This window comes from Rhincodon typus, chromosome 19 (assembly GCF_021869965.1).
Source record: "Rhincodon typus isolate 14 chromosome 19, sRhiTyp1.1, whole genome shotgun sequence".
NCBI lineage: Eukaryota > Metazoa > Chordata > Chondrichthyes > Orectolobiformes > Rhincodontidae > Rhincodon > Rhincodon typus.
The window spans coordinates 29,348,607-29,363,167 of record NC_063350.1 but is presented as its reverse complement, the minus strand read 5'-3'; the positions used below and the strand labels follow the sequence as shown (position 1 = coordinate 29,363,167).

The window sequence follows — 14,561 nt, the reverse complement described above, 5'->3', positions numbered from 1 at the left end:
CTCTGCTGGTCCTCAGAGAAGAAGACGGCTCTCCACCATGCTGCCCCATCCACCAGGATCTGCAGGTCCCTGTCCATAATGTGGGGCACCAGTTGTCTGGGGGAGATGTTACAAACCACTACTGAGTATTTGACTAGATGCACAATGGTCTTTTACACAAGGCACCAATGCCAGTGATCCTGAGATGTCCTGACAGTGACAAGTACTTCTGCCTTTGGTGAGAGAATCAAACTAGCATAAATGAGCAGGGCACCATAGGGCCATAGTACATAGTTAGTGAAATGAATTTGCGATGATAGCACAGAAAACCTGCGCAGTGTCACAAAGGGAAACCTTCCGTGAAACTACACAAAAATTATACTTAGCTGATTTCTAGTAAGATACATTCTGTCATGTATGTCTAATATTTTCTGTACTTCATTCATGATGTTTTTAATTTTACTGATGTCTTATTACTAAAGAAATAAGTTAAAGCCCCTACAATATAATACTGTACTGTAAATAACAATAGCATCTTTATCACTGCAGATAATGATTAACAGCCACAAATCTCTTCCAAGTGTAACAGCTGTGCTGCTCAAGACTGGTCTGCCCAGAATGACTACATTTTGTTCTGTAATGAAGGCTTCAACCTTTATAAACCTCATTAGCATTTGCTGGTATTATTTTTGTAATATTGAAACTAGAACGTAAGAAGAAAGGCATATGCTGGGTCAGTTGATCTAAAAAGTGCTTTGTTGCAGCATTCCTCATTGAAATGAATACTGAATGGAACCAATAATTAACTACTGGTATTTACTTTAAATTCACTTTTATCTACAATTATAACATAGATTTTATACAAAAGTGCTAGTCATTTTTCCTGTTTCCTGTACAGCATCTACTAAACATTCAAATAACAGAATCAAAGTGAAGATCACAAAGAGGAGCACATATTGCACATATAAGACATGTTTGTCCTGTACATGAATACAGAAATTGTCATGCTGTTAAATGGCTGGGACGGCACAAGAGAATATTGCACAGATATCATGAACAATTGATGTCATTCAACTCTAACATACTCAAATTGTTAATATAAAAGTGTAAGCCCAACACTGATTTCTTATATACCATGATAAGATCTGAACATTGACTAACAATAATTTTATCTGTGGACAATTGTCACACTCCTTATGCAGCATGCATACATTTGGCTTTAAATTTTGTACTGTTTTGTTTGCAATTTGTCACAAAAATGACAACCGAAGTAAAGAGTGATTAACAGTACAATTTTCCATTTTAACTTTAGAATATTTTACTTGACTGAACTTGGTTAAGTCATGAAATTCAGAAGGAAACTGGATTCAGAATAAAATGGGCTTTTTGGCTTTAATTTTTTTTTAGAAACTTTTTTTTAGAAAACAGCAAACACTCCTGGCACTGAACATTGTCAGGTATCATCTGTACCATCTGATCCACACAAGTAAAGGTGCCCTGTATTACTTCATGCACAATATATTATTCTCCTGATTAGTGCTATGTGGTCAGTCCCTATACAATCCAAGGTCTAAATGGGGATTGAGAGATCATTGAAGCTACTTGTATTTTAAAACAACATGTGTTTAATTAATCAAAATTTTATGTTGATCGGAAAGATATTCCTGTAGATTTTCTTCCTTTATGTGTGTAACATAAATATTTGATTTTTAACAAAACGTGGCAATTCAGGGGCAATTAAAGCTTTTGAAATACTGTGCTTCCATGCTCTGATGTGTATGGTACTTGGAAGATATGGTAAAAATTCAACACGAATTAAAATAGAGAAAATATATCAAGTGAATAGTAAAGTATTTCTTAGTGTTTTTTTTGGGAAACATGAGCCCACCAGAACAGCATAAAAGGTTTAAAATCTGCCTTGAGCACTATCTCAGGCAGATTTCTAACAACGTTATTAATGATAAGTTGGATGACACATGGTTTCATAAAATTTGGAGCATAATGCATATTGTATTATTTTGCTCCTAAGGCAAAAAAGTGTGTCTTTAAGGTCATAAAGTTGAGTATTGTTAAATACAAGGTAGTTTACTTCATTCAAAGCTGCAAGTGGTGAGGATGAAACAGAGTCTACAGAGGAATATAAGCAGGTTAAGCGAATGGTCAAAAACTTGGCAGATGCAATACAATATAAGGAAAATGTCTGCACTTTGGAAGAAAGAATAGATACACTTAATACTATTTAAATAGAGAAGGACTGCAGAACAAAGGGATTTGAGAGTCCTTGTCCATGAATTGCAAAAACCTGCACCTAATTTCAGCAGCTAATAGGGAAGGCAAATGGAATGTTGGTTTTTATTTCAAAGGAAATGGACTATAAAGAAGGGAAGTTTTGTTCAAATTATATAAGACATTGACTGACTATAGCTGAAATACTGTGAACAGTTTTGGGTCCCTTATCTAAGGAAAGATATACCGGCATTGGAGGCAGCCCAGAGAAGGTTCACTAGGTTAATACTAGATATGAAATTCCGAGTAAGAGTCACCGGACCTGAAATGTTAACTCTGATTTTTCCTTCACAGATGCTGCCAGATCTGCTGAGCTTTTCCAGCAACTTTGTTTTTGTACCTGATGTGAAGGGACTATGTCATGAGGACAAGTTGAGTAGGCTGGGCCTGTACTCATTAGAATTTGGAAGAATGAGCAGCAACCTTATTGAAACAAGGAGGATCTTATGAGACTTGACAGGGTAGATGCAGGAAGGTTTCTGTCCCTTGGGAATGTCTAGGACCAGAGGGCATAATCTCAGCAAAAGAGGCCACGAAGAGGAATATCTTCTGTCAGATGGGAATTAATCTGTGGAATTCTTTCCCGCAGAGGACTGTTGAAGCTAGATCATTAAGTATATTTAAGGTTGAGTAAGACAATTTTTTAATCAGTAAGACAGTCAAGGGTTATCAGGAGAAGTCAATAGAGTTGAGGATTATCAGATAAGCCATGATCTTATTGAATGGTGAAACAGACTGACTGGCCTACTTCTGCTTCTACATCTTATGGTCTGTCTACTGTTATGATTCATATACAATAAAATTTTGCTTACCTACAGGTGAATGACAAAAAAAATGCTAAAGACCTTATGACTTGGAAACATGTGTTTCCTGGAGAGTTTTTTTTATGTAGACAAGAATTGGGGAGGTGAACAATGTGGCAATAAATAGTTTGGCAGATTGGTCCTAGAACTAAGCTCAAGGCCAGATAGCTAGGTGATAGATAGGCCAAGGCCCTGGCCCTAAACAAGAGCCATTATGCATGGCTTAGGTAGCAAGCTGAGCTGGAGATCGAATTACAGACAACACGTCACATCAGGGAAGGGAAAAAATGCCTGGATGATTTATTCCAGCTAATACACTTTTTAGTTGTATTGCTTTGCACAGGACCTTCTGACTTGGTCACTGGTCAGGACAATTGGGTGTGACTAGGCAGGTAAGAGCACCCAGAAAATAGAAGCACAAGAACTTCAGGCTTTGCAGTTGTCCAAGATGTTTCAGGATCTTTCATTTTACTTGGATGAGAGTGAGGGATACTGGGCAGATGAGCTCGTTGACCATGAAGTGTTTTAAAGGAAGTCGTTCAAATGAAGCGGTAGTAAAGTACACAACAGATAGTTGGATTGACACTGTTCTCCTGCAGGAAGGAACATGAGTTCAGACAACTTTGTTGCTTGCTCACTGGCAGGGCTCAGGACACTTGCTCAGGCTGGGAACTTACAGTAGGAAGAGGAGGATCCAGTCATTATCATCCATGTAGGTACCAACGACACAGGCAGAACAAGAAAATTTGGAACGTTACCTGAGCTATGTGCAAATCGGCAGAAGGCAAATAAGATTCAAGAAACGAAAAAGTGACTTAAAACACTGTGTGGGAGAAGTAGGTTGTGGTTTGTAGGGCATCGCCACCAGTACTGGAGAAAGTGGGGCTGTTACTGTTGGGATAGTCTATACTTGAATTATGCTGGAGTTGGTATTAAAGCAAGCCACATAGCTAGGGAAGTGGAGAGGATTTTTTAAATAGTGGGAGCAAGCAATCAAATTTGAGCTGATGTTGTAAATCTGAGTAGAGACAAAGAAAAAGAGAAGTATTTATGTATGAAATGATAAAGAGACAACGACAGGAAGGGATGCACTGTACAAATCTAAAGCAAATCAACAAAGATTGTTGGAGGTTACAAAAATAATCAAAGGATATGTCTAAAGGCTCTGTATCTGAATGTATGCAGCATTCAAGTTTTATGACACAAATTTATACACAGATGCATCAACAAAAGAAAGAAAAGGAACAGAAAAATGTTACAGATTACTTAAAAAGCAAAGATATGAGAATTAGTTCACATGAATTAGAGAATCCAGTAAGTCAATTTCCAGCTGAGGTTCTTTCAGCTGACTGTGAACAGAAGTCACTTTCTTAGGGACGCATATGCAGTTGAATTACTGATGAACATGTAGTAGTTGTAAGCTGAAGATTGGTTCACTTTACGGGTGAGGCACAGGCTTTGTTTCCTAGTTGCTTATTATTTGGGTGTTACAAGCAAAGCAACAAACAAAAGTCAAAGTTGAGTTCTGAGGAAGGGTCACCGGACCCAAAACGTTAACTCTGTTTTTTCCTTCACACATGCTGCCAGACCTGTTGAGATTTTCCAGCAACTGTGATTTTGTTCCTGATTTACAGCATCCGCAGTTCTTTTGGTTTTTAAACAAAAGTCAAAACTGTTCAATTAAAGGTTGCTCAAACAAACCAGCAGATTCAGTCATATGTCCAGGGTTTTGGTTTGAGACATCCAGCTAATGAGGTTTTACCATTGGACAGGGAGGGGGGGAAATGGCGTATATGATCATATCTTTGTATCACATATATCTAGAGTGTAACCTAATGCCTGGATCAGTAACTATAGGAACTGTCCATAATTTGACTAGTTTTTTTTTTAAAACATGCCATACATGTCAGATTGTGGGAAAACTACATCATGCAATCAAACTAGCACCTCTAATTCTCATAACAGTTTTCAAGGAATTATTTAATATGGTATTCCACAGAATAGTTAAGGTATTGATCCCCTTGTTTAACAGAGGGATGATAAAATGTATTGGAAACAATTCAGGGAATGTTTATTAAATTAATACTTCGAATGGGCAGGTTGTCTAATGAGGAAAGGTTAGACAGGTTAAGATTGTATCCCCTGGATCTTGCAGGGTACATATGGAGAGGATGTTTTCCTTTCTCTAAGAAGGTTGTGAATCTTTGAAACTATTCTTCTCAAATTGTGGACAAGCAGAGTCTTTGAATATCTGGAATGCAGAGGTAGATAAGTTCTTAATAAACCAGGAGGTGAAATTTATCAGGGGTAGGCTGGAATGTGGAACAACCAGATTAGCCATGATCTTACTGAATGGTAGAGTAGACTTGAAGGGCTGAGTGGTCTACCCCTGTTCATGGTTCAAATATTCAGACATAGTGCAAACAGCTATAGGCATCCTGGGAGCTCAGAAAATTGGCCATAAAGCCAAATAGGTTTTAAACAGAAAGAAAATATCTCAAAAACCTGAAAACGACTGATATAGGGGTAAGTCAGTTCTGAATAAATTTATACAGTAATTATGTTTAACTTTTTGTTCTAATAGATATAAGACAAGTACCTTGTCCCTCTGCTCGACTGATCAGATGAAGCAGCATGATTACAGAGGCAAGAACACAGCTCTTTTGTACTTTCATGGCAAAATCAGGAAACAACCAAAACCTATCCACAGAAAGGAAATACACTGAATTAATTTTTAACTGACTGTAAGTCTTGATAATTGGTACATAAAAGAGATTTATATACAACCTGAATTTTCAAATAAGTCACTTGCAATATATAATCCTTAATGCTATCAGAAAATGGAGATTTTCATCCACTAACTTTGCAGATTCAAAATCAATAAGGTATAGGTTTAAAAAAAAGACGCAAATTATAGAAGATAATAGGCGTTGGTTATGAGATGAGGTTGTCAGGTATACTAAGCGGAATGCAACAGTGCTCGGTATTGCAACACTAATTCGAATATATATATGACTTGAATTTGAAATTCAACAGAGAAAGTTATGGAGTCGCTAATAACAGAAAACAGGACTGCACACTTACTTAACAAGACAGGAGCTGATATGTTGCTTTCTCACGGTGGGTTCAAATTTAGAAATCAAGTGAATGGTGTGTTTGTGGATGGTTAGACATCATGTCATTCTGTGCCAAGATCCTAACATATTTGCACGCCATGCATTGAATACTGGTTACAGAAAAATATTCTGTAATTACGTCTTACTTTCAAAAGTCACATAAAATTACGTGTCTTCTGTCACATTACAAAATAGCTCATCTTCTAAACCCTGTACAGCATCTGTGGCTGGCTTTGATATCTGCAATGCCGGATTTTTCTACTTGCATCAGCCCAGAGATTCAGAGAGTTCAGAAGTACTGAACATCGTTCTGGCAATTTCCATTGACGTACACACTTTCCAAATGTGGGCATATGCTAGATTTGCCTCAGTTGCTTCAATTTATAATGTTCTCTCCAATATCTTGAATTCTCTAGCTCCGCAGAATTATTTGTCCTCTCTACAATCTCAACAACTTTCATTTGAATTGGACTTATCTTTGCTGTTCCTTTTTGATGTCATGTTGTCATATTAGACAGCAGATTTAGCACAAATGTAGTGCATACCAAGTGTGAGGTGGCAACATAAGCATCACGTGTTGATGTGTGCAGACACAACAACTGAGCAGACACCTCTATCAGCATTATTCCATAAATAGAATCTTCTCAGCTCTCATGTGGTGTGGGCAATAGTGAGAAATTAGTGAGAATGTGACAAGAACGAAAACGTCTGATTCTTAACATTGAGAAAAAATGTTCAACTTTCACCTCAAAGTTTCAGCAGCTTATGAGAATCTCGCCAGTAAGCATTAGGACCTTATTTCTCATCTATCCACATCTCATCATTTGCGAATCTCACCTCATTTAAATGTAACTCACAGTCTTCCACACAGTGAGCAACTAGGCTTTGCCAATGCCTGAGGTGAAAGTCAGAGCAGTCCCTGATGGATGAAGCTTAGCAGTTGTTTCTCCAGGACTCCATATTGACCAACATTATATGTTACGCTCCATCAGCAGTGAACACCTCCAACCTCTGTCCACGGATGTCGACATCGGCAAAACACCCACCTCACCACATTGGTTCAGCCAATCTTGGATTTCAACACTTCATTTCGGCACTTTAGAGCTCACTAACACTTTATTTGCAATGCTCCTGCCAGTTCGCTTTGCATGCAGGAACAAAAACCTATCTCATGCATCTGTGCAAGATACATCTCAGGGCTCTTAGCTCACTTTCTTGGCACTCACTCATTTTGTGCTTACTTGGATGCTCACAGAATCTCTGCCTTGCTTTTTAGTACGTTTCATTGTGAATTTTCTTGAAACAGACAAAGCCAGGCAGCTTGTCACCCCTTGACACGATGGTATATGGCATTGTGTGACATCATGGCACACCTACAGCATATGCCAGCAATTTATGCAGCAAACACATTGCATGTTTTGACCAAATAGCCATGCCTGAAAGTCCAAAGGGAGTAATCCTTAGTTGAGTGAAGGGGGAACTATGGTCAGTCAGGGTGCATGGCCACATTCAGTCAGGGGCATCGTCCAATTTCAGTCAAGGGATTAGCCACAGTCACTCAGGCGCTTGGCGTGATCAGGATCTGGGGATCGATGTCTTTCCAATCTGGGACTTTAGCCATAGTCAGTTCCTGCAGGTCAAGCCCTACCAGCCCAAGCAGTACAGGTCATAGAGTTATAGAGCTGTATAGCATGGAAACAGACTCTTCGGTCCAACTCGTCCAGGCTGACCAAATACCCTAAATTAATCTAGTCCCATTTGCCAGGATTTGGCTCATATCCCTCCTAACACTTACTATTCATATACCCATCCAAATGCGTTTTAAATGTAATCATACCAGCCTCCACCACTTCCTCTGGCAGCTCATTCTATACACACACCACCCTCTGCATCAAAAAGTTGCCCCTTAGGTCCTTTTTAAATCTGTCGCCTCTCATTTAAACCTATGCCCTCTAATTTTGGACTCCTCTACCCTGGAGGAAAGATCTTGATTATTCTCCCTCTCTATGCCCTTCATGGTTTTATAAACCTGTACAAGGTCACCCCTCAGCCTCTGATGCTCTACAGAAAATAGACCCAGCCTACTCAGCCTCTCCTACTTCAGTCAAGGAGCTGAGGGGAAAGGGATTGGATCGTGCTAGTTGGGACTGTCCTCATGGGTCAGTCCAAACAGTGGGCCACGATTAGTCCTGGGATTTGGCAGTAGACATCTACAGGGTTAGCGAGGACAGTCCATGCTGGGTCAGAGAAAGCGGGAAACTCAAGTGTTGGGATTGGAGGCATCATGCTGGGACATGGGAGAAAATAACAGCGAATGGGGCTCAACTCCAAATATAATGGTGATATCTAATATAAGTTGGAAGGCACAGGTACAGCATGAGAGGTGATTTTTAAAGGGGCAACCACCCTCTCTTCACAGTGGACAGTGGATAATGACAGTGGGCATACCAATGCAACAGGCCAGCGGCTGAGGGACAAAATACAGATATTGATTGTTAAATAAAAGGGTTGTATAGAAACATGTGAAGCCTCAAAGCTGTTGGTGTGTTAGATAGGTACACAAAAGAAGTGTGGACAGCAATCTTGACTTTCAGGTGAAGCCTGGATTATACTGTCAGGAGCACAATCCAGATACCATTCTTCTTCCACCAAATCTCAAGTGCACGGTAAGGATGAAAGTGGCTGCCAGCACATTCGCAAATTTCAAAGTAATCTTTTTTGTCTGCTGGGGTGGGGTGGACATGTTTGCACAGAGGCAGTTAGGAAGTTAATTGCGCATTAGACATCACCCATCCTTAAATGATTGTCCACTATCTTGTAAAACACACAGATATAATGAACCTTTGCAACCAGATAAGTGCCCGATGTGCTTGAATCTTAACTGCCCTCAGAAATAGCCTAGAAATTGCACAAAAGGGGGAGAAAAGGAATGAAACTGGATGAACCAACTGGCATTGACGAAGGCACCGGAAACAACAATGGCAAAATGTCAACCCTGCAAAGTACATCTTATGAATATCTTGGGGGGGGGGCGGTGTGCCAAAATTGAGAGAGCTAGCCCACAACAACTCACTGAATCATACCTTACACAATGTCCCAGACAACACAATCATCATCCTTGGATATGTCCTCTTCCACTGGTAGGACAGACATAGCAGAAATGGCAGCACAGTGACGTAAGGTCAGGAGAGAGTTGCTCTGAGGTTCCATACATGCTGACTGACTTGCCAGTGCATTGATTTCCAGTTCTGGAAATTGATGCTGTGTACCAAAAGAAAGATTAAAGGAAGCATTCCCAAGCAATTCCCTTAACATTGACTCTGGCTGCCCTGAAGTCTCATGGCATCAAGTCAAACATGGACAAGGAAATCTCCTGCTGATTACCACATACTGTCTCCCCACTGCCTGATGTATCAGTAACTGACTGATCTGGTCGGGTCCTAAAGGACATAGCTGCTAGATTAGGTCTACTTGCAGGTGGTGAAGGAACCAGCAAGACGGAAATACATACATGATCTCACCTTCACCAATTGGCCTGCTGCAGATGCATCTGTTCATAACTGCAGTTCTTGTGCAGACCAAGTCCCATCCTCACATTGAGAATACCATCTGACTGTGTTTTTGTGGCACTATCACCATCTTGAATGGGACCGACTTGGAACAGATCAAGCAAGTCAAGACTCAGCATCTATGAGGCACTGTGAGCCATCAGCTGCAATGTAGTTGTACTCAAACACAATCTACAACTTCATGGCCTGGCATATCCCCCACTTTACCATCACCATCTAGACAGGGGATCAATCCTGATTTAATGAAGAATGCAGGAAAGCATGCTAGGAACAGCACCAGGCAGACCTAAAAATTAGGTGTCAACCTGGTGAAGCTACAAAACAGGACTACTTTTGCGCCAAACGGATAAGCAGCATGTAATAGACAGAGCTAAGCAATTCTACAACCAACAGATCAGATCTAAGCTCTGCAGTCCTATCACATCTCGTCATGAATGGTGATGGACAACCAAACAAGAGGAAGCATCCTGATGTGGAAATATATTACAGTTCCTTCAGTGTCATTGGGGTCAAAATCCTGGAATTTCCTCCCTAATGGCATTGTGGGTCTACCTACAGCAAAAAGGCTGCAGTGATCCAAGAAGGCAGCTCATTACCATCTTTCCAAAGGCACCTAGGAATGGGCAATAAATGCTGACTGCAGCCTACATCCAATGGAGAAGGTTTATAGAAGACTGCATACCCCATGCATCTAGATTAGGACCTGCGCTTTTTCTGAAATCTATTAATAGATAGGGCACAGCATATAATTTCAAAATCTGTGTATGATAAAAACTTGGTAGCATTATGAACTGTGAGGAGGATAATGTCAAGTTTCAAAAGAACATACACAGGTTGATAAAATTGTTGGACAAGAGGCAGATGAAATGTAATGCAGAGAAGTAAGAAGTGATTTATTTTAGTGAGAAGAACATGGTGAGACAATACAAAATAAAGGGTACAATTCTAACCAAGCTTCTGGTTGAGAGCCTAGTTAATAAAGCATATATTATCCTAGGCTTTATTAATAAAGAGCACTGTGTATAAAAGCAAGGAAAATATGTGAAACTTGTGTAAAAAACTGGTTCAATTCTAACTGCAGGAGTTTTGCATCCAGTTCTACACGACAAACTTTGAGAAAGATGTGAAGGCACTGGTGAGAGAACAGAAAAGATTTCCAAAAATAGTTTTAGGGTTGAGGAATTTCAGTTATGTAGATAGCTTGGAGCAGTTGGTACTGTTTTCCTTGGAGAAAATATTGAGAGGAAATCTGATGTAGGTATACAAAATGATTAAGGAGTTGAACAAGGGAGATAGGGAAATTTGTTCTTACTGTTGGAAGACCAAAAGTAAGAGGGCACAGATTTAAGTTAATAGGCAAAAAAAAGAGAGACTTAAGGAAAAGCTTTTACATGCAGCAAGTGTTTGGAATCTGGAATGCATTGCCTGAAAGTCTGGTGGAAGCAGATTCAATTGAGGCATTTGGAAGAGAATTGAAATATTATCTGGGAAGGAAGAACGTGTGGGACAATGTGAGGGGAATCAGAGGAATGGAACTTGATAAATTTCATTTTCAAAGAACCAACGTAGACACACGGTATCATTCTGGTCACAGTAATTATTCTGTGTGCTTAAATTATTTAATTATTCTGTGCTTAAAATTCCCTGTATAATTGTTTTGGTATGGCCAACTTTACATGGAATTCATGACTATTATCAACTTAAATAAGAAGCTCTACATCTTGCTATTTAGCAGTATTCAGGGAAGTAAGTAAATATTGACTAACTAGAAAGCCAGGTTTGGCTGTTTGTAACATTAGTGGTTTATTTGGCTTTCGTAACACTAAGCTGTAGTGTCGGATTTGGTAGCATTAATGGATGGTTTGGCAGAACTGATATAGCAACTGATTCTGGTTGTCTGGCAGCATTGAGGTAGAGTTCAGCAGTTGAAGTGGAGCTCTCTGGTTTGGTGTTACTCTGAAAAACAAATCCGGATTTTTGTAGAACTGGGAGTTAATGGGTGGAATATCATTTTATCATCAAAGTAAGCAGCTTGTGGTATGAGGACAGTCATAGACTCATACGGTATGGAAACAGACCCTTCAGTTCAACCAGTCCATGTGGCCATGTTCCCAAACTAAACTAGTCCCAACTGCCTGCACTTGGTCCATTTCCCTCCAAACACCTCCTATTCATGAATTTATCCAAATTTCTTTTAAACATTGTAATTGTACCTGCATCCACCACCTTCTCTGGCAGTTCATTCCACACATGAACCACTTTGTGTTACAAGGGTGCCCCTCATGTCCATTTAAAATTTTTCTCCTCTCACCTTAAAAGTATGTCCCTAGTTTTGAACTCCCCCACCCTAGGGAAAAGACCCTTGTCAATCACTTTATCAATGCTCCGCATGATTTTATAAACCTCAACAAGATCACCCTAACCTCCCTCGCTCCAGTGAAAATAGTCCCAGCCTCTCCAGAAACAAAAATAGAAATTGCTGGAAAATCTCAGCAAGTCTGGCAGCATCTGTGGAAAGAAATCAGAGTTAATGTTTAGGGTCGAATGACCCTTCCTCAGAATGACCTATTTCTGTCTCAGATTCATACCACCTGCAGTTCTTTCGGTTTTACCCAGCCATTCCAGTCTATTTTTATATCTCAAACCCTCCAGTCCCAGCAACATCCTGGTAATTGTTTTTCTGAATCCTCTCCAGTTTATTAATATCCTGCCTATCACAGGGCAACCAGAACTGCACACAATACTCCAGACCAGACCTCATCAACGTCCTGTACAACCTCAACATGACGTCCCAACTCCTATATGTAAATGTCTGAACAATGAAGGCAAGCCCTCTTAACAACCCTGTCTACTGGTGACACAAACAGGCTATGGCTTGCAAATATGGAATATGGCAGGACTGTACATGATGGTGCAAAGAAGTTATAAAATCTAGGAAATGAAGTTGGCACGCAGGAACATGGTGGAGAGCAACTGGATAGATGTAAGGTGTCAAGGTAATTTGAGTCCCATTTCATTCATCGTTCTCCATCAGGTTCTGAACGTTGCCATCCCTTGCCACTCCCATAACACCTGAAAATAGAATCTCTCTCAATATGCCAGATATTGGTCTCTCCAGTGCTCCTAGCCTTCTGTTCTCTTATCTGGGACTTCTTCCTAGGAATTACTATTGTACACCTTTTGAATGCTTCTCAGTACCATGAATGTTCCCAGATTATCTCCCACTGTCTCAGAACTGCCCTCAGTGTTCAGAAATCTACTAATCTCTCTCAGCTCAGAAGAACTCTCTGTAGTGCCCCAAGACTGGGGTTCCCCTCAAAATGCTGCTGGACTCCATGTTGGACCTAAGTAGATGCTGATTTTCACTGACGCTTTATCACATCATCTGAACTCTTCATTTCATTTCTGGCCTGGAACATTCTCCTGCAGTTTTAAGTTGATTTGTCCTAACATTTGAGAAGATTTTGTCCACAAGAGAAAATACCATTTTCAACCAGCTAAATTTTGTCTCCCAGCTTTTTATTAACCAATTCCATTGCTGATCAGTATTTAAAATTTCTACTCCTACTGAAAAGCAATTTATCATTTAATCATTTATCGTTTTCTGAAGAAGGGTCTAGACCCGAAACGTCAGCTTTCCTGCTCCTCTGATGCTGCTTGGCCTGCTGTGTTCATCCAGCTCTACACCTTGTTATCTCAGATTCTCCAGCATTGGCAGTTCCTACTATCTCTTATCATTTAATGTAGAGTGTTTAAGTTGGCTTGGTTGAGTTTACATCCAAGACAGTCCCCTCAATTGACATCAATCATACAGTGCACAGAAATGGGTAGTGCCAGTACATTTATTGATTTATTAATACCTCGAGTTGTTTCTGTATATCATTTTACTTTGTATCTGTTTCTCAGCAGTTGCTTGCTTCACAATCATAAAAATGTTACAGTACTTTTAGTTTCTCCTTTGATTTCTCAAAAGGACTGCAGGACAAACTCCGTAAGATGTGCCCAGTTAAAAGGAAGGCTAAAGGTTTTGAAACTGACAAATAATGTATTAATACTTCAGGAAAATGTATTTGTATGATAATATAGATCATTGTAATACTGAAATATTGTAATAAATACACCGCATGATTTTCTAGTTATCAATTTAAGAGGAGAATCAACAATAACTGAAACTGCTTTTGCAGTTTTTAACCTTCCTTTTGGTGTGTACAATTACCTTAGTACTACAGTCAGTAATTTTCTGTCTAAACCCTCCCTCTACTTGGTTTCATGCTCTTTTGCTTTTGAAAAACTTTCTGAAGGAACAACCCTTCAGCTATATCTTCAATCACCAGCCTTAATCTTTCTTTTGCTCAGATTTTACCACAAACCATGAAGCACTTTGTTATGTTAGAACATGAAAGTTACTTATAATACATTAAGAGTGTTGCCTATAGGATGTACTTCCTGAAATTATGATTACAAATGCTCATATTTCTTGTGCTACGGCAAACAACACAGATTAAGTAGTATGGATTCAGTTCACTTAAATAAGACTGGTCTTTTCAACAGGTCAGCCTGCATCTTGCAGTTACCAATACTGATGCATGCATTCCTCTCTACAATTAAATGGGGTTTTGTGGTGCAGTGGTAATGTCCTTACCTCTGGGCCAGAATAATTGTGTTCACATCCCACCTGCCTCAGATGTGTGTTCTAACTTGTCCTCTCCTTGCATGTTTCTTGTAGATGGCAGTTGGTCATGTTGCGTAGTACTGGTCCTTGGCTCACTAGCATATCTAGTTCTTAAAGTAATGAGTGGAGTGCAAAT

General features: G+C 39.6%; 1 protein-coding gene across 1 annotated transcript in view; it reads right to left on the bottom strand.

The window, feature by feature from the left end:
* The window catches only part of LOC109917522 (collagen alpha-1(XIV) chain-like), a 148,723-nt gene extending 142,980 nt beyond the window's left edge, over window positions 1–5,743 (bottom strand). Inside the window, exon 1 of the mRNA XM_048608374.1 lies at window positions 5,668–5,743. Coding sequence (XP_048464331.1) covers window positions 5,668–5,743 — 76 coding nt within the window. The remainder of the gene's footprint in view (window positions 1–5,667) is intronic.
* Between the last annotated feature and the right edge of the window lie 8,818 nt (window positions 5,744–14,561).